Genomic DNA, 20,296 nt, shown 5'->3' on the forward strand with positions numbered 1-20,296 from the left:
CAGCACCTCATAGGAGGAAGAGAGGAGGGGGGGTACCCAAAGGATGGAGTCCCACCTCCACATAACCCACAGCTATAGCATTACCTACTGTGGCATAACGAACCACTCCAAAATCCAGTGGCTTAAAACAGTCACTGTTCAACTTTCTCAGGATTCTGTGGGTCAGCAGTTTGGGCTGGGTTCTGCTGAGTGGTTCTTCTGCTGGTCTCTCCTGGGGTCAGTCAAGCAGCTGCAGTCATCTGGCCAGCTGGCCGAGATGGCCTTGCTCCCCTGTCTGGTGGTTAGTGCCAGCTGTGGGCTGGGCCTCACGACTCCAACAGGCTCACTCAGCCTTCTTCACATGACAGCTGTGGTCCAACAGGGTGAGCATGGAAGCAGACATGCCTCTTAAGGCCTAGGCTTAGCCCTTCACAGAATCACCTCTGCTACATTCTTTTTTTTTTTTTTAATATTTATTTATTTAGTTAGTTGTACTCGGCCTTTTAGTTGCGGCAGACGGGCTCCTTAGTTGCAGCTCGAGGGCTCCTTAGTTGTGGCTCGAGGGCTTCTTAGCTGCGGCTTGCCAGCTTCTTAGTTGCAGCATGCGGGCTCCTTAGTTGTGGTATGTGAACTCTTAGTTGCAGCATGCATGTGGGATCTAGTTCCCTGACCAGGGCTCGAACCCAGGCCCCTTGCATTGGAAGCACGTAGTCTTAACCACTGCGCCACCAGGGAAGTCCCCGATACATTCTTTTGGTTAAAGCAGATCCTAAGGCCACCCTTCCAGGTGCAGGGAAATAGACTCCACCTCTTGATAGGAGGAGCTGCAAAGAATTTGTGGCCATTTAATCTACCACATAGGTGAATGATCTTTGAGTCCATTTTCCTATCTCTTTGTTTGGAAAAAACATACATAATAATAATCGTATTAATAGTTATCATTTATTTGTCAAACAAGAGTATGCAGATAAAAATCTTAGCATCTGGTTTAGTGCTCAGTAAATGGTAGCAGTCTATAATAATAATAAGTATCATTAAGTGCATGCTCTATGCCACGCATTTATATATATGACCAGCAATTCTCATAGCAGCCCTGAAAGGTGGATATTACTATTCTCAGGCTCAGACGAGGAAGTCGAGACCCGAGGAGTAAAAGTAACTTGCCTGCAGACCCCCAGCTGGTAAGGAGCAGAACTGAGATTCGAGTCCCCCTGCAGCTCTAAAAAGTGGGCTGCAGGGCATAGAAAGAGAAGTGAGAGGGGCTTGGAGAATTGGCACATGGACCCCTCCCAAGGGTGCTGGAGAAGGAGCTCTGGGAGGCACACCCAGCCCGTTAGCCCCCTGGGTGCTCACCTGCAACAACCATCACGGGCAACATCTCCTTAGAGGATCAGCAGTGGACACCTGGTGAGGGGAGGGGTGTGATGGGGACACAGGCAGTTCACTCAGATGCCCTTCTCCTGGCACTGGCTTTGGCTGAACTCTGCTGGGTTTAAGCATGGGAGCTGCACCTTAATCTAGAACGCTTTGTAGGAGTTACCGCTCTGCATACGTTCTTGCAGTGAGCCGCACAGCGACACTGTTTTTGAGGTGCTGTCTGTGGCTCCTTCCTAGAAGGGGCCCTGTGACTAGCTGAGGTGCTAAACCTCCCCAAAGGGGAACACTGAACAGACCATCTTATTCTGAAGGACAGTGGCCAAGGCAGGCACCTGTCAGTGCCCCCTCCCCGACTGCCATCTGGGCGGGAAAGGTCAGAGGACTCCTCTAGCCTCCGTCCCCGCTCCTCCCCCACTAAGTCAGCCCCCCAAACCCCCGACCCAGTACCTGATCTTGGCTTTTCAGATAAGTGCCCCAGGACTTGGCCACGGCAGAAGGAAGTGCTACAGGAGGCTTTGTGGCCATGCTGAAAGGGTGGGTGTTGGATGCTCAGAATTGGGAACCTGAGCCCAGCCTGGGGGACTTTCCACCCCTGTCTGCACCCCTGGCCTGCAGTGAGTAGATAACACAGGCTTGATGGCAAGAGATAAGTGAGATGTTCTTGGTGACACCTGGGTCTGCATCTTGCTTCTGCACTTCCTGTTTGCGTGGCCTTGGGTTTATTTAACCTCCCTGGGCCCTGAGTCTTCATCCATCAGAAGGAATGGTAATAGTGCCTGCTTCGTGGGGCCATGGGGAGAGCTGGGTGATGCCAAGCGTAAGGTACTTGGCCCGGAGCGCAGACGTCAGCCGCTGTTTTCAGCTTCTGGCTCCTTACCCTCCGCTGAAGCACACTCTCAAGGAAATCCCTTCTGAGTTTTTTTCACAAGAAACACATGTGGTAGACTGATCCCCAGTTCTAGATGGAGCCCGAGACTGGGAGACTGAGGAATATCAACCAGCCATGGGGAAGGAGGGTGGAAGCAGATGGAGAATTAATCCTTAGTGAGCATCGGTGGAGACACGTGTATCCCATTGGGTGCTTTTCCTAGGCAACGTCTCATTTACCCTTCCAACACGGAGGCGTGGGGCTTTGGTTTCATTTCTTGTTTCTGCTGGGTGGTCGTGGGTGTTATCCCCACTTACAGATCAGAACACTGAGGCTCGGGGAAGCCACGGAATTACCCAAGGCCACAGAGCTCACAGCTGGCTGCTCTGGGCCCTCTGGGAGCCCAAGAAGAAATGCAGATTGTGACAGACTGTGACTCTCCCCGCAGCTGGAGGAGTTCCTGTCCGAGGGCTCTTATCTCCTTTCTTTCCGTCTGTGGAACGGGAGGGTGGAGAACGGGGTCCATGTCTCAGCGGAGTGAAGAAGTCCAGAAATAGTTACGTGCTGGGTGTGAAAGAGCCAATTAGACTGCAAGGCGGCGTTGCTGGAGGTCCCAGTTGAGGCTGGCAACCGTGATTTGTCATTGCAGTCACCCTAGAGAGAGATCAGTGGGGGTCAAATAGTCCAGGAAGAAGTCGACAATCAGTGGAGTAGGCAGTCTATGTTGTACTGCGGCCCTGGCCCTCAACTCATGTCTCACTCGATCACTCTGACAAAAACTCCATCCTTATGATAGGTATCCTATTGTCTTGTTTTATTCTCTTGTATTTTCTTTTGGAAAGATAAATGGTTGGTGGCATTTGCCTTAATGGGTCATGACCCACAGTTTGAAAAACACTGTTTTCCTTCCTGTGCCATTCCTGACACTCAGGGTGGCAAGGGGCCACTCTGCTGTGTGCATGTGCTTCTGAACCAGTGACCTGGCTTGTGTCCCTCACACATGTGCCCTACAAAGACAGAAACCCCCAGTTCGGTTTCACTTCAGGAGAGTGCCAGCCTCAGCTCCTTCCCGGTCAGGGTCAAGGATCCAGCTTTGCCGTCTGCCTTCCCAGGGGCACCACCGGCTCCCCAGAGTTCCAGCAGGGGGGACCCCGGCGGCAGCCCAGAGTTCCCTTATTCCACACTCTCTCCCACATATGTTCACTCACGTGTGCGTTCACACACTTGCACACACTCACTATGCTCCGGGCAACAGTTCTCTGATACCAGTTGGATGTCCTACAATTCAGTTCAATTCTGACATGACTACCCGAAGCAAACACAGACCCCATAAGTTAAAGGGAAGGTCCCCAAAAGACTGCTTTCACTGCAGATGCCAGACACACGTGGGGTCCCTAGGCTCCCTACACTTCTGTCTGACTTGGTCACAAACATGACCCCTCTTTAGGTTTGATAATTTGCTAGGAAGACCCAGAAAACTCCCTGAAAGCACTATGCTTATGGTGACAGTTTGATTATAAAGGATACAACTCAAGAGTAGCTGAATGTGAGACACACGGGGGTGAGGTCTGGGCTGGGGAGGGGGACACGGAGCTCCAACACCCTCTCCCGATGGAAACGCAGCACGCACCCTCCCCACGTGTCAGTGTGTTCACCAGCCAGGAGATTAAATCATTGCCCGGTGCTTGAACTCAGTCTGCAGTCCCTCTCCCCTTTCCAGAGGTCAGGGTGGGGCTTTGGGTTCCAACCCTCTAGAATTATGCGACTATCTTTCTGGGGCAGCCCCTCCTTTAAGGTCCCACTTGAGCCGACTGTTAGCATAAACTCAGGTATGGCCCAAAGGGGATCTTTATGAATTACTAAAGACCCCCATCACTCAGGAAAATCCAAGGGTTTTTGAAACTCTATGCCAGGAGCCAGGGACAAAGACCAGCTGTATTTTTTATAGCACCCACAGGCTTATTCTCACACACACACACTCATTCTCTCTCTCACACTCTCACACTCACACACACACACACACACACTCCCTCACACATGCTGGGTCCCATGGACCTGATGGGTAGGCGGCAGCTCGGCCTTGGATCTCTGAAGAGGAGCCAAAGTGACCTTTTCTTGGAAAGACACGTTCCTGGGGGCAGTCCGGGTCCAGGTGGACGCATCAGCTCAGCGACGCTGCCGCTCACAGCGGGCGAGGCTGTGCCGGGAGTGCAGAGAAGCATCTAGAGGAGAGCTGGCCTCCCGCTGGGTCCCCTAGGAGGACCGTCCTTCCAGGTGGGGCACCAGCACCCCCACCCAGCTCGCACTTCTGCCCCAGAAGCCTCCCTCCCGCCTTCCTCTATCTGCTGGGTTCTCAGGCTCTCTCCACCCTGCCCTGCACGAGGAGAGGGGCTGGCAAGCTCATTTCTGACCACGGTTCAATGACTGATGGGTGCATTGTGTCCCGGCTCCCAAGAGGCCGTCTCACGGAGGGCAGAAGCTTCAGCCAAGACACTGCCCTCTGGGGGCCGGGTGCAGGGCAGCCGAGGGCTCAGGATCTAGATCCGAAGGGCCTGAGCTCAGATCCCAGCTCCAGCACTTACTAGCCCTGTCGTCCTGGGCATTAACCTGCCTCTCTGTACCTCAGTTTCCTCATCTGTAAGATGGGGATAATAACAGCAGCCCCTCTCATAAGAGAGTTTAGTAAGATCATGGACTCTAATGAACTGGAGTTAAGGCTTGGGTAGAGGAGGGAAGCGATATGTGTGAGCTGCTACTAGTCAATAATAACAATATTATTATGTTTTATTGACAATTATAATGACATTGTATCAACAATTATAATACTATAGCAATGTCATAATAATAATAGTAATCAATAACAATGGCGGGTCATTTGGAGCATCACCCAAGGGGTGGCAGGACAGTGTGCCTTGGCGGGGGTAGGGGAGAAGCGCCATCTCTGTGCTTCTCCAGAGCCTCTCACGCTTGGGGCCACGTCCTCTGGAGGCCCCAGTGGCCCCGCTCCCCAGTCTTCTCTCAGCATCTTTGGCCAGACTTCCGGTCTTCCGAACTCTAGACCGGGCTCTTGGAGCCTGAGTGGGAACGGCTTAGACCCCTCGTGGGGATGAGCGGGGAGGGGAGGGGGACACGGTGACCAAGTCCTTTCTCAGGACAGGGAGGAGTGACCCCTCCTGGGGGGAGGACCAACCCTCTTCCTCCTCCCCAGGGGGAGCTGTGCCCCAGGAGGTTGGGGAGATTCCAGAAGGTGTCTGTCATCACCTGGAAGAAGGGACGAGCCTGGGTGGGGCCAGTGGAGACTAAAAAGAACAGTTTAAAACCACAGAGTCTGTGAAAGGAATCAGGGGTCCCCTCCCCCTGATGGCCGTGGGGAGGGCACTGCCCCGGGGCTGCCGTGGGTGTAACAGTGGAAAACTTCAGAGTCACAGTCCCCTTAACTGAGCAGAACCACCGTTCAGAGCAGGAGAAGTAAAAGTGAGGCGTCTATAAACGCGCTGGCTCTGGTTTAGACTTCGGGTAGTGCTGGGTTACTAGAGCACAGATAGGTCCCTGGGGCTCAGAAGCATCGTTTTGTGTTTGTTTTTAATTTATTTATGTTTGGCTGTGTTGGGTCTTCGTTGTTGCACGTGGGCTTTCTCTAGTTGCGGCGAGCGGGGGCTACTCTTTGTTGCGGTGCGCGGGCTTCTCCTTGCAGTGGCTTCTCTTGTTGCAGAGCACAGGCTCTAGGTGCGTGGGCTTCAGTAGTCGTGGCACAAGGGCTCAGTAGTCGTGGCTCTTGGGCTGTAGAGCGCAGGCTCAGTAGTTGTGGCTCTTGGGCTCTAGAGTGCAGGCTCAGTAGTTGTGGCACATGGGCTTAGTTGCTCTGCGGCATGTGGGATCTTCCTGGACCAGGGCTTGAACCTGTGTCCCCTGCATTGGCAGGCAGATTCTTAACCACTGCACCACCAGGGAAGTCCCAGAAGCATCATTTTCGACTAGAGTAAACCCACAGGAGAAGAAAGGGCAGGTCCCTCCCTGGGCAGGATGTATAGAACAGAGAGGGGCTGCATAGCGTGGGGTCTGGAGCATGGACACCAGCATCCAGGGCTGAATCCCAGCTCTGCCCCTTTCAGCTGTGAGGCCTTGGCCAGGCAAAGCCTCCAGGGTATGTCCTAGGGGCCAAGCCCATATGGGTATTTCCTCAGTTGATCTTCACACCAGCCCGAAGAGCCAGGTCCTGTTAAGGTCAGAGAGCACCTCAGTTTCTTCATCTGTGAAGTGGGGATAACAGCAAAACTCACGTCACAGGGTTATTGAGAGGATCAAGCAAGTGAATATATGCAAGGTATTCATAACAGTTCCTGTCACAGAAAAAGCTGTGTATATTAGTTATTAGTTATTTTTGTTTCTATGGGGGAAAAATAGTGTGAATTGACTAATATCTATGATTGTTTCCAGCAGCCTCCCCCAGGGCATATGTGCTGGGGTGTGAGTTGAAATTCAACCCGTCCATTTGAGCTTTTCCAAGCGTGACCCTGGATCACTGCCTGTACCAGATTCAGCTGATTCCAGACCCGCTCCCCTCCCTCAACTAACCAGCATCTCAAGGGCCGGGACTCAGGAATCTGCACTGATTTAGTTGACCCCCCTCGATGGACAAATGAGAAGTTGAGACTCAAGGAGCCAGGGCACATGGGCCATGTGACACATGGCTCTTGGGGCAGAACCCCTAGTTCTATCTCGAGATACTAGACTCCCCCACCTTGCCTTTTTGTTTCTGGAACATTCCAGATGACTTCCATCTCACTCTTGTCCTTCGAAATAACCTCCCCCCCAAATCTGACTCATGGAGTGCCCCCTTCCTCCATTGCAGACATTCCTGGTCCGCCGGGACAGCAGCTTGAAGCAGCCGGTGCTCTGTGTCCACTTCCCTTCCCCAAACGAGAGCTCATCCGCGGTGCTGGAATACACCATTAAAGAAGAAAAATCGAGTGAGTACCACGTCCCCATTCTGCCTGGAGCCACACAGCAGCGGCAGATGCTACACCCTGTAACCACAGACACTCCTCCCAGGCCAGAGGGTCTAAAATTAGAAGAAGGGGGAAAGCTTTCATCCGCTGAAGTTATTTGACCCGGTTTGTTTTGAACTCAGTTTATCACTCAAAGTCAATGCGAGTTTCCACTCACACATGTCACAGCTTGATGGCTTTGCTTCCTCAAGGCCTCTATGAAGTTTCCTCTTGTTAGGTCATGGTGGAGAAAGGGAAGAAAAAGAGAGGACATGTCTGCGCTCCTGGGTCCTAGTGACAGTTCAGCACACACTCAAACCATGATCTTGGACAAGTCACTGAACCTCTCTGAGCCTCGGTTTTCTCATCTGTCAAATGGATATAATAGTCACTTCCTGTCTGTATCACAGGACCTTTGTGAGGGTCAAATGGGCAAGCACTTTGAAAGACAAAAATCCTGTGTGTGCCCAGGGCTGCTAGGAGCAGGCTTGAGCCTCCGTGGAAAAATGTTTGGGGACCCCCAAACAAGGGTGGGTTTGTACGCCATTGAAAGGGTTTGGGCTTCCCCCTCCTCTCGTGGGCCAAGCCAGGTATTAAGATCCAAAAAGCTTGTTGACAGAATCTGTAGACTACTCCAAGCACCGGCTTAGATCCTCTTACACATTGATCCAGGGATGTCAGAAGCTTTTTACTCTTGGTTAGCAGCAGAGTGACAACATTTAAAGAAGGTAGAATATTTAAGTATTTTATAAATATTATATGATAGAAATATATACTTTAATCATATATTTACATAATTAAATGTTATATAAATATAATAAATGTTTTTTAAGTATTTATTAAATATTTTAGGGTGCTTGTTTCTCAAGAGACACTTGTGCCCGACACTGGGAAGATGAAAAGATGAAAAAGACAGAGCTCTGGCTTCAAGGCTCTCCCAGTGTAGTTGGAGGGTGGGGGGCAAGGTGGGTAGGAGAGACACAGACCTCAACACTTGCTGTGCAGCGTGACAGATGTAACTGCACAGGGACGTCTGGCTGAGGGGCACAGAGAATGCAGACCACGGTGGGAAGGATTCGGGGAGGGTGTCAAAGAGGAGGGAATACAGGCTGGCTCTGGAAGGGTGAGGATTTAGTTCAATTAAATGCTGCTTTTCTAGCTCCAGAGGTGGAGGAGAAAGCAAAAGCAGGGGCAGTTTCCTGTTCTTGCCATACACTGAATGGGTGAAACAGTTCACTCATTCGTGTATTCAACAGTTGATTATTAAGTGTCTGCTCTGTGTCTCAGGAGCTGTTCTACCATTGGGGACACAGCAGGGAACAAAACACAGTCCCTGCCCCCGAGAGAGGAGACAGTAAACAAGTGGGGAGAGTCATGCTATGGAGGACATATAAGTGGGAAGATTAGCCAGCTGTTGCAATAACAACAAAAAATGTAATGGGTTAAACCCAGAAGGGGCTAGTTTCCCAATCATGTGCAAGATTCCTGGTCAGTGGGGAAGGCTCATTCAGGGACCCCATCTGGAGCACGCAGCCGCCAGTTTCTTGTGGTTGACTCCATGCCATAGGCTGGAAGGCGAAAGAGGAGGCTTGTGGGCGGGTCTTACCTCAATGCCTGGAAGTAGGTGTGTCACTTGTGCTCACATTCCATTGGCTAGAACTTGCTCACCTGGCCACACCCAACTGCAAGGGAGACTGGGAAATGTGGTCCAGACACCTGTCCAGGGAGGCGCAGAGGGGCTGAATCTTGGTGAACTGCTCAGAGTCTGCTCTCTGGGTAAGGGGGAAGGAGTGTGTGGGGTTGTTAATTTATACAGCAACCCTTAATGACTCCTTCCCTACAGCATCCAGCAGGGAAGACAATGTAGGGATCTCAGAGAGGAAGGAGAGTGTTACAGTTTCCCCAGACCAAATATATAGCACCCTCTGATGACTGCAGAAGGGGTGAGGTTGTTTGGGGCACCTGGGGCTGCACAGACCCTGGGTGTGCTTTTTTTTTTTTTTTTTTTTTTGCGGTACGCGGGCCTCTCACTGTTGTGGCCTCTCCCATTGCGGAGCACAGGCTCCGGACGCGCAGCCTCAGTGGCCATGGCTCACGGGCCCAGCCGCTCCACAGCATGTGGGATCTTCCCGGACCGGGGCACGAACCCGTGTCCCCTGCATTGGCAGGCGGACTCTCAATCACCGCGCCACCAGGGAAGCCCCCTGGGTGTGCTTTTGATCTCCTGGGAGAAGAGACAGCCATCAGCCTGTCTGCTTATGGTCTTGTGCAGTCCTGCTACTTATTGAGAGTAGCCAGGCTCTCGGGGACCTGGCTGCCCAGACACCAGGTATCTACAATCCTTTAGAAGTCCAGGAGCCAGCTGTGTTCTTGAATTTCAACACTAACATTAGGAAAGTAGCTGAAAGCGGGGAGTAGCATTGTGCTGAGCCTGTTTCACGTCAGCATGTGCTCTAGAAGTGGAAGGAGGGAGCGTTGCTTCAAGGGCAGGCTGACCAGGGAGGCTTCTTGGAGGAAAAGGGAGTTGGGCTGGACTGACAGAACGTCTGGAAGTTCTGCTTTCCTCCCTTGTCCCTGTGCTGCTTCCTCCACCTCCCTGCCCCATCTCCAGGGTAATCTCTTCTGGGTCTGCCCAACCCATCGACAACCTGGCTGCCCCGGGCTTTCAGAACTTGGTCAGGAAGCGTGCACAGGCTCTATCTACCTCATGGAACCAGGATGTCATGTCTGCTTATGTGTCTCATTTCTGATAAGGAGCCCAAGGAATAAACCAAGGTGTTCGGGATGGAGGAAGCTTCCTCCCCTGGTTTCATGTCTTCCTCCCATGTGGTAGAATCCCATTTTCCACGTTTCATTTTTAAACCTTTAAAAATGTATGCTCAGCTCAGCTGAAAAGAGCAGACCAAACACCCTTTGTGAAACATAACTATTCCAAATCACGATTCGTGTCCATTCACTGTGACTACACAGATCCCATAAGTTTGCATGTGTTTCATTTCGCTTTTTTAATTTTACTCCACTGCTCCCCAAACCTCAGACCCCTGAGATCTGCCCCCAGAGAAACCAGACAACAGCAAGAAAGCAGCAGCAGGTCGTGTGTTTCTTTGCTATGTTGCTTCGCTGCTTCAACCTTTGTCCTACCTTTCTGTTCAGTACCTGCCTCCTTAACATGGTGTTTGAGCATGGACCATGGAAGCCACACAGCCTGTGTCAGATCCGAGCTCTGCCTTTTGCCACCTGTGTGACCTTGGGCACCTTGCTTAACCTCTCCAGGCCTCTAAGATGGGGGTGATAATAGTGCCTGCCTCTCAGGGTGCTGGAGGGAGGAGTTAGTGTGTCTGAAGTGCTTAGGGTGAGTGGTACCCAGAGCACCACAGAGGATTATAATTGTGTTGTTGTTATTGCTGTTATTATTGAGCCTCCTGCAGGATTAAAGCAAAAGGAGGGGGCTTCCCTGGTGGCGCAGTGGTTGGGAGTCTGCCTGCCGCTGCAGGGGACACGGGTTCGTGCCCTGGTCCAGGAAGATCCCACATGCCGCGGAGCGGCTGGGCCCATGAGCCATGGCCGCTGAGCCTGCGCGTCCGGAGCCTGTGCTCCACAACAGGAGAGGCCACAGCAGTGAGAGGCCTGCATACTGCAAAAATAAAAAATAAATAAATAATTTTTTTAAAAAAAGCAAAAGGAGGAGTGGAATAAGCCTGCACACCGGGTTCCAAGGCTCTGGGTAAATCACAGCCCAGCATGTGGGGCCTGCCTTCTAGTCCCTCATAGGAGGAAGGAGCCACCAACTTCCTGAGTCCTCGCGTGGCCATGGTCGCTGCAGTGGGGGGATGGCCTGAGGAGGAAGCGGGCAAGGGAAAGGCCCAGAGCCTGGAACCGGGACCTTTTGCTGGGGTTCCCCACACAGAGCTGAGGTTAAGGAAGGAGACAAGGGGATCCCCAAAGTGGGTGGTCAGCCTCATCTGTGACCCCACTCCGTTTGCTCTGAAAGGGAAAGACCCACGTGGACCACCTCTGTGCTTCTGTGTGCTTGGGTCATCCTCTAGTTCCCTGTGAAGCGTTTCTTGGCAAAACCCTGAACCAGTCAACTCAGGCTAGTTATGCTGCGGTGACATCAGCCCTGCACTGCAGTGGGTTGTGCACACACAGTACTGCACACACAGTAATGTGAGTGTATTTCTCACTCACCTCACCTGGCAGCTGAAGCTCTTTACAAAAACATTTCACTCCGCAATCCGGGCTGAAAGAGCAGCACCCAGCTGTGGGCAGAGGGAAGGGAGAGAGAGGGCAGAATTCCAGGACGGGAGCCAAAAGGGTTTACTCAGAGGTGGCAGGTGTCACTTCCCATCACATTTCATTGGCCAAACAGGTCCGATGGCCAGGTCAGACTCAATGGGATGGAAAGTGTGATCCTCCCGCCAGCGTGTGACTAGCAGGGAGGGGTCGCGACTATTTTGAACAACGGTTACCATCTACTGCATCCCCGATTCCCTTCTGTGCTGCACCAAGGTGACAAGAAGGCTTTGCGCTGTCTGGATCACCACTTAGCTTCATCAGGGACCCTCAGAGGCCACATGTGTGTCTGGCGGGTGGGGGCAGAGAACAGGCAGAAGAGACATTGGCTCAGGGGACATAGGAGACGAAAGAGCAGGACACAGGGTAGATGGAGGCTAGTCCCTCCTCCAGGCTCAGCCCTGCCCCTTTATGGCTGAAATTAGCCACCTGGCTGGGGAACACTAGCTACTTTTTCATTAATCTTCACCCTTGAAGATGGTGGCAATGACACATTCATGGGATGGCATTTTTCTGCTGGCCACCAAATAACAGAAAACCATTTGACCCCACCTGTAGAAGAGGAGCTATGAGACAGCGGCGGATGATGTGGTCTGGCCCTTACAGGAAGTGACTGCCTGGTACTTGGCCTGAGCCACTTGGCTGAGTTTCGGGGGGCAGCCCCACTTCACTCCCTGCCTGTTCCCTATGCCGGACTGACCCCTGGCTTTAGAAAGGCTGGCCTGTCGAACTCAGTTAGGATTTCTTCTTGCCTTGAGCAAATCTCCCACTCTTAGGGCTGAGGTTTTAGGCCAAGTAGTTGAATCGGATAGATACACTTGCACTTGGGAACGGAGCCCACCTCATGGGCACACGCGGTGAATGTTGTGCTGATTGGTGCTGATGCTTATCACTGCTGGACTGGGGGGACCTTTTAAACCAAGGTGGGGAGAAATTCTAGATGAGTCCTCCTGGGCAGTAGAGATCTGTATGTATAGAAGGGCAGCGTGTCACCCAAATTGCCTTTGAGGTCCACACGGGAGATTTGCTTTCTGTGCTCTTGGGTTTGACCCTTTCACCAGCTGACCCATTATCCTAGAATGAGATTTAACCTGTATTTGGACCAAAATGTGTTAAGTCCATAAAAAGATAAGGAATGATTATTATTAAAGTCAGGGTTGGTGTGGAGAAGGCAAGCTCTTGAGATTTTGTCAGGGAGCAAGTATTGCCTCGTGAGTGAGTCTTGTGCTCTTGTCAATGCAAACCTCTTTTGAGAGCATGAGCTTTGGAAAGGCTGACAGTTCTAGGTTTTTATTCTATCCCTGTCACCTTCCAACATCAGGCAAGTTACTTAACGTCTCTGTGCTTTGCTTTCCTCATTTGCAAAATGGGAACATCTGCAACACAGCTGTTGGAGGATTGACGATTGAACTCAGGTAGGGACGTGGGACAGTGTTGCCCGGCACAGAGAAGCACTCAGCATTGTGCTATTGTGACTTAGAATAAGAAATATATCCATGGGGCTTCCCTGGTGGTGCAGTGGTTGAGAATCTGCCTGCCAATGCAGGGGACACGGGTTCGAGCCCTGGTCTGGGAAGATCCCACATGCCGCGGAGCAACTGGGCCCATGAGCCACAACTACTGAGCCTGCGCGTCTGGAGCCTGTGCTCCGCAACAACAGAGGCCGCGATAGTGAGAGGCCAGCGCACTGCGATGAAGAGTGGCCCCTGCTCACCGCAACTACAGAAAGCCCTCACACAGAAACGAAGACCCAACACAGCAAAGATAAATAAATAAATAAATAATTTAAAAAAAAAAAAAAAAAAAAAAAAAAAGAAATATATCCATGGTCTTCATTCCCTGGCACAGAGCTCCTAAAACCTTTGAAATTGCCTAAGTGACAAGAGCTATAACTGTGTCTTGAGATTCAAAACAAGCCCTTTCAACCACACCTGAGTTCATGTCCATGTGGTGCCTTTTGGAAAGTGCCTAAGGATGGGGGCTGGTTGCCAGGGAGACCAACCCTACGATTGGAGCGTTGGAACTTTCCGTTCCACCCCCAACCTCTGGGAAGGGGAGAGGGGCTAGAGGTTGAGTCAATCACTGATGACCAATGATTTGATCAGTCATGTCTGTGTAATGAAGCCTCTGTAAAAAACCCAAAAGGACTGGATTCAGAGAACTTCCTGTCAGTGAACACATGGAGACTGGGGAGACTGATGCGCTCAGAGAGCACGGAAGCTCTGCACCTCTTCCTGCGTACCTTGTCCTGTGCGTCCTTTCCATCTGGCTGTTCCTGAGTTATAACCTTTTATATAAACCACTGATCTTGTGAGTAAATGGATTTCCTGAGTTCTGCGACTCACTGCAGCAAATTAATGGAACCCAAGTGGTTGGAACCTCCGGTCTGTAGCCGACTGGTCACAAGCACAGGTGACAACCTGAACTTGTGATTAGTGTCTGAAGTGGGGGGCGGAGCCGGAGGTGGGGAGTCTTGTGGGACTGAGCCCTTAACCCGTGGGATCTGACACTATCTCCAGGTACATGGGGTCAGAATTGAGTTAAATTGTAGGACACCCAGCTGGTGTTGGAGAATTGCTTGGTGGTGTAGAAAAAACAGACATTGGGATTGATGTCAGGATGGAAGTAACTCTAACATCCTAGTGTTGTCTCCTGGACAAAATGAAGACGTTTATGGGGAAAAGCTATCACAGTGTCTGAGTGTAGTAAGCACTCAGTAAATACTAGCAGTTATAATTAGCTGTGGAGGTTGAGTAACAGGCAGCTCAGACCTCAAAACCATCACTTCCTTCAGCACCTTGCTTCTGCAGGACTCCTCTAAGAAGTTAATTCATTCTGCTTATCTCACATTGGTTATTACCCATGGAGGTTTTGGTTAAAGAAAAAACAAAACTAACCGCAGTTTGTATCTTTCTGTTTTCAGTAATTCCCTTTTCAGCCTCCAAAATTGGGGCTGGCCCAGGAAAAAATTACATCACCAGCTAGTTTAACTCCAAGAACCTGATTGTAAAACTTTGGTGAATTTGTTTCTGTTTTTTTGAAAATAGATTTTGAATCATAGTGGTGCATATATTTTTTAGGCTTCCTTTTTCACTAAAACATTTTATTATGAGCTTTCTCTGTGTCATTAAACATTTCAAAGACTTTATATCCAATGAACTGCGTGCTGAATGACACTTACGAAGGCTCTGTAAGACATGGCCCTGACATTGGCCCAATGGTGAGACAGACACACACGCATTTAACCAGAAATGCAAGTCAGACAGTCCTAAGTGCTAGAATGTAAGTGCGCACTTCGAGGGCACCAGGAGTTTGTCTTGCTCTGAGACAACGGAACACAGGGGGAGGTTTTGACAGAGGTGGGAGAAGGATCTAGGACACATGGCCTTGGAGCAAGAGAAGAGGGAAATGGGTTGAGGGGGGAGGGGATGTCTCATCCCAGCACCAGGCCCTAGTGAGTGGCCTCAGCCTGTGTGTACAGTGACTGCCACCTTCAGGGCCTTTGCAGCTTCAGAAAACGTGTCTAAGGGAAAACAGTCCAACTCAACTGTTTCAGAGGGCCGGAGGCCTCTGCACAGCTACCCCTCTTTTAAGGGTGACTACAGAGGGGTCAGGCACCTCCTGGGCTTCCTGTCACAGGAAAGCTCTGCGTGTGGATTATTAATATTTGTGTCTGCAGCTCCCACCTTCCTTTCCAGCTGTTTCTGCCTCCCTCTGCCACCCTCCACGAATAGCTGCTCTCTGGAAATTCTCTAGCCGATAAACAGATTTATACGGACGTGTGAAAGACTAACACCACCCTAAAGTAGTGCTCCCGGCCGTGAGAGTGTGCATCACAGTAGAAATAAGGTTATTGTACTGACGTTACAGGAGTGGGGCACCAGGCATCAGCCAGCAAAGAGTGGGAGTTAGTTGGTCCTGGCTGTCCTGAAATAGCAGAGCAGGGGGCACCTGCTCTAGTTAAGGCGCATCTGGCCTCCGGCATCCTCCCCACGCCCACCACCCACCCAGGCTGGCTGACTTCCCGAGGAGACGACTTAGGTTGACGGTGAAGTTTCATGATGCGTCTCTTGCCTGACCTTGCCTGATCTTGCCTGTTCGGGGCAGTCTCTCCTAGGTTATCTCCACATGGAGGCCCCCCCTTCCCAGAAGAGGAGTAATGCCTGCATCCCCACCTGGCCCCACCTGCCCCCTTTCTCTTCTCCTCCTCTGCACTCACTGTGTCACCCCCCACCTCTGTGCTGTTCTCAGGGGCTCGAAGCCCACTCCTCTGGGCCTGTCAGGTCTTCTCATCATTCTTTGTTGTCCATTTCATATTTTCATGTCTTATTTCCCTAGCTGGCTGAGGGTAGAGCTTGTGTCTGATACAATATCCATGGTCCCCATAGCCTAGCAGAGGGCAGGGCCACTGCTCAGCTGGTTAATCACACCTCACACTTGTGCAGAGAGACAGCCTGGTCTGGAAAGACTGCAAGAGTGGGCTTTGAACCCAATGGACCCAAACTGAAACCCACCCCTTTGATTTCATCAGCTGTGAGGTCTTGGCAACACTGCTCAATCCTCTACCTCACTAAGCCTTGGTTTTCTCAACCGTGAAATGGCTTCATAATTGTAGTGATGACTAACTGGAACTGCATACAGTAGGTGCTCATAAAAAGTTAATTGCCTCTTCCCCTTCTCTGACTGCCCACCTTCTCCCTTGGCATAGGTCTTTGGGTCAGAAAACCTGGATTTGCGTTCAGTTCTTCTGCTTAACTAGCTCTGGGAACTCAAGCAAGGAACTCAACTCAAACTCAAGTTTGACTCCTGGGCCTCACTTCCATCAACCACAAATAGGGTTAAAGATGCCTCTAAGGAAATATGAGGAATAGACAAGAAAACATATTTGTCCATTTGATTACTATGTGTCTTGGAATGTTCCTCCTTGGGTTTATCCTGCCTGGGACTCTCTGGGCTTCCCAGCTTGGGTGGCAGGGAAGTTTTCAACTATAATCTCTTCAAATATTTTCTCGGGTCCTTTCTCTCTCTCTTCTCCTTCTGGGACCCCTATAATGCGAATGTTGGTGCGTTAAATGTTGTCCCAGAGGTCTCTTAGTCTGTCTTCATTTCTTTTCGTTCTTTTTTCTTTATTCTGTTCCGTGGCAGTGATTTCCACCATTCTGTCTTCCAGGTCACTTATCCGTTCTTCTGCCTCAGTTATTCTGCTATTGATTCCTTCTAGTATATTTCTCATTTCAGTTACTGTATTGTTCATCTTTGTTTGTTTGTTCTTTAATTCTTCTAGGTCTTTGTTAAACATTTCTTGCATCTTCTTGATCCTTGACTCCATTCTTTTTCTGAAGTCCTAGATCATCTTCACGATCATTATTCTGAATTCTTTTTCTGGAAGGTTGCCTATCTCCACTTCATTTAGTTGTTTTTCTGGGGTTTTATCTTGTTCCTTCATCTGGGACATAATCCTCTGCCTTTTCTTTTTTTTCTCTTTTTTTTTTTTTTGCGGTACTCGGGCTTCTCACTGTTGTGGCCTGTCCCGTTGCTGAGCACAGGCTCCGGACGCGCAGGCTCAGCAGCCATGGCTCACGGGCCCAGCTGCTCCGTGGCATGTGGGATCTTCCCAGACCGGGGCACGAACCCGTGTCCCCTGCATTGGCAGGCAGACTCTCAACCACTGCACCACCAGGGAAGCCCCTGCCTTTTCATTTTGTTTGTCTTCTGTGATTGTGGTTTTCGTTCCTCAGGCTGCAGGATTGTAGTTCTTGCTTCTGCTGTCTGCCCTCTGGTGGATGAGGCTCTCTAAGAGGCTTGTGCAAGCTTCCTGATGGGAGGGACTGGGTGGTGGGTAGAGCTGGGTGTTGCTCTGATGGGCAGAGCTCAGTAAAACTTCAGTCGTCTTGTCCACTGATGGGTGGGCCTTGTTGGTTGTTTGGCCTGAGGCAACCCAGCACTGGAACCTACAGGCTCTTTGTTGGGGCTAATGGTGTACTCTGGGAGGGCTCACGCCAATGAGTACTTCCCAGAACTGCTGCTGCCAGTGTCCTTGTCCCCGCAGTGAGCCACAGACACCCCCTGCCTCTGCAGGAGACCCTCCAACACTAGCAGGTAGGTCTGGTTCTGTCTCCTCTGGGGTCACTGCTCCTTTCCCCTGGGTCCTGGTGCACACAAGACTTTATGTGTGCCCTCCAAGCGTGGAGTGTCTGTTTCCCCCAGCCCTGTCAGAGTCCTGCAGTCAAATCCTGCTGCCCTTCCAAGTCTGATTCTCTAGGAATTCCTCCTCCCGTTGCCGGACCCCCAGGTTGGGAAGCCTGACGTGGGGCTCAGAACCTTCACTCCAGGGGGTGGACGTCTGTGGTATAATTGTTCTCCAGTTTGTGAATCGCCCACCCAGCGGTTATGGGATTTAATTTTATCATGATTGCACACACACACTCCATCTCACTGCAGCTTCTCCTTTGTCTTTGGATGTGGCGTATCTTTTTGGGTGATCTCCAGTGTCTTCCTGTCAGTGGTTGTTCAGCAGTTAGTTGTGACTCTGGTGCTCTCCAGTGTCTTCCTGTCAGTGGTTGTTCAGCAGTTAGTTGTGACTCTGGTGCTCTCCAGTGTCTTCCTGTCAATGGTTGTTCAGCAGTTAGTTGTGACTCTGGTGCTCTCCAGTGTCTTCCTGTCAATGGTTGTTCAGCAGTTAGTTGTGATTCTGGTGCTCTCGCAAGAAGGAGTGAGCGCACATCTTTCTACTCTGCCATCTTGAACCCAGTCTCAAGAAAACATATTCAACCGTGTCTAAAACCTGGCAGAGATGCAAGAGTGAGCTGAATACTACTGCATCCATTCATTCACGTGTATACATAGCTAGCATCTGTTGAGCCCTAAGCTCAGATAAGACCAAATTCTGCTCTTAAAAGGATCACTTGGGTAGCTGAGTGGGTTGAGGCAAGAGTGGAAGAAACAAGGCCAAGTGCTTTCACGAGTGCTTTGTAGTTCTCACGGCATTCCTGTGCAGAGGCTTGCTCTAGGTGGGGCGCCCCATATTCAGGACTCCTAGGGAGATGTTCCTGGGGGACTCAGCTTTGGGGGTTTTCCCAAAAGGGAAAGCTAACTGTCACCTCTGAGCACTTCTGAAGCACTTCCCAGATTTGCTTGGCTCTGGAAGCTCCCAGACAGCTTCACCACCAGGAACAGTGATGGCATCGGTGTGAACGTGTGCAAAGCCATGGCAGGTGTCAATAAACAGGGTTCAAATCTGGCTCCCCCAGTAACTTGCTGTGTGACCTTTAGCAAGTCACTCAGTGTCTCTGGGCCTCCTGTGAAATGGGACCCCTGACCTCATCAGGCAAGAGATGGATATAATATGCCTTGGAAGGATGAAGCCCCACACAGAGAGAAGGCGCTGTTCTTGGTTTGCCTGGCCCCAGACATCCCAAGCACTCGGATATAAAGCCTCACCATAGTGGAGGAAAATACATGTTGTTCAGTGTCCCATGCAGCCCAGCTGGCCACTTGGGAAGCCACAGTATAATGCCTGTCCCACCAACTTCTCCTTTCTGCCCAAACTATTTAAGGAAGCAGTCAGAGGTGAGACCTTCTGGAAAGTTCTGTAGAAATGGACTGGTGACTTCAGTGTTTTTTTGTGTCCATCTCCCTGGATCTGTTAAGAAGCAGTGAATAGTTTGCACTGCTTTTATTGGCAGTCCTGAGCCTGTTGCATACATTCTGTTGTGCTTATTGCTGTCTCAGCCTTGGTTTTCACAGTGGAAACTTTCAGGGAACTTCCCATCTTGGGGATGTTCCTTTAATGTAGTCATTGTTCCCAGTCCAAGGTTGCCCTGGGCAGCCCCCAGGTGAGACCCAGTTCCTCAGTTCTAGGCCCTACCCTTGAAATCTTATAGCCTTTGGGCCCCAGTTATTGGGGAAACTCCCTGTGTACCAGGCACAAGGTGAGCATTCATGGAAGCTGTTCCTCTTGTCTTCACCATGGCCCTAGGAAGCAGGTGCTAGACCCCTATTTTGCAGCTGAGGGAATTGTGTCCAAGGATGGAACAGGGATTGAACCCGGGCCGTCGACTCCACGTTCAGAGCGGCTTCATCTGGGCCAGGTTGTTTCTTGTCTCGCCTCTCGTGGTTCTCATGCTCGTGGTGCTCCAAGTCAGGGAGTGATGGGGAGTGCCTGTAGGGAGATGGAGCAGAACGTCACCAAGTATATGTAAGGACTTTGGAATCGCCCTCAGAGTCTGAGGCCTCAGCTGAGATTATACCCAAGAGCTTTATGTTTATTGCACAGAAGAGGAAGCTGGAGAGAAAGGGGCAGACAGAGGCTGGACGGCTTCAATAAGGACAGCCCTGGAGATGAATCAGTGGGGTCACCTGAGTTCCAGGCCTCTTAACAGTTCACCCTCTTGATGACCATCCGCAGGTGGGTTTGTCTCTGAGCCGCGGTTTTGGTGGTGCACCAGAGCCCGATCGTTCCAGCCCATGAGAGTGCTCTTCCCAACTCTGCGCTTGAAATCGACATGGTGGGACTATTTACATCATGGAAATTGGCAAGTGCCATAAAATTGGGGCTTTCTTTCCCTGGAGAGCCGGTGGTTAAACATTACCAGCACACCACTGCTCAGTTTCCTCGTCTATAAAATGGGGACAGTAGTGCCCACCTCATGGAACCATTGGGAGGGGATGTATGTGTGAGCATTTTGCAGACTAAAGCATGATGTGTGTGTGTGTGTAGATATGATGTGTGTATTTTATGTAGTTTGTTGTAATTCTTACACAAAAAGCTGTCTCTTTAAAAAGGGGTGGG

At 50.8% G+C, this 20,296-nt stretch overlaps 1 protein-coding gene across 2 annotated transcripts in view; it reads left to right on the forward strand.

Moving 5' to 3' along the window:
- Positions 1-20,296, forward strand: part of RIN3 (Ras and Rab interactor 3) — a gene marked incomplete at its 5' end in the record, with an annotated part of 114,127 nt that overhangs the window by 38,279 nt on the left and 55,552 nt on the right. For both annotated transcript variants that reach the window (XM_079699329.1, XM_079699330.1), the window contains one exon: positions 7,077-7,194. In XM_079699329.1, the coding sequence (XP_079555455.1) occupies positions 7,077-7,194 (118 nt within the window). The remainder of the gene's footprint in view (positions 1-7,076; positions 7,195-20,296) is intronic.

This window comes from Hyperoodon ampullatus (assembly GCF_949752795.1).
Source record: "Hyperoodon ampullatus genome assembly, chromosome: 3".
In the NCBI taxonomy this organism is placed as follows: domain Eukaryota; kingdom Metazoa; phylum Chordata; class Mammalia; order Artiodactyla; family Ziphiidae; genus Hyperoodon; species Hyperoodon ampullatus.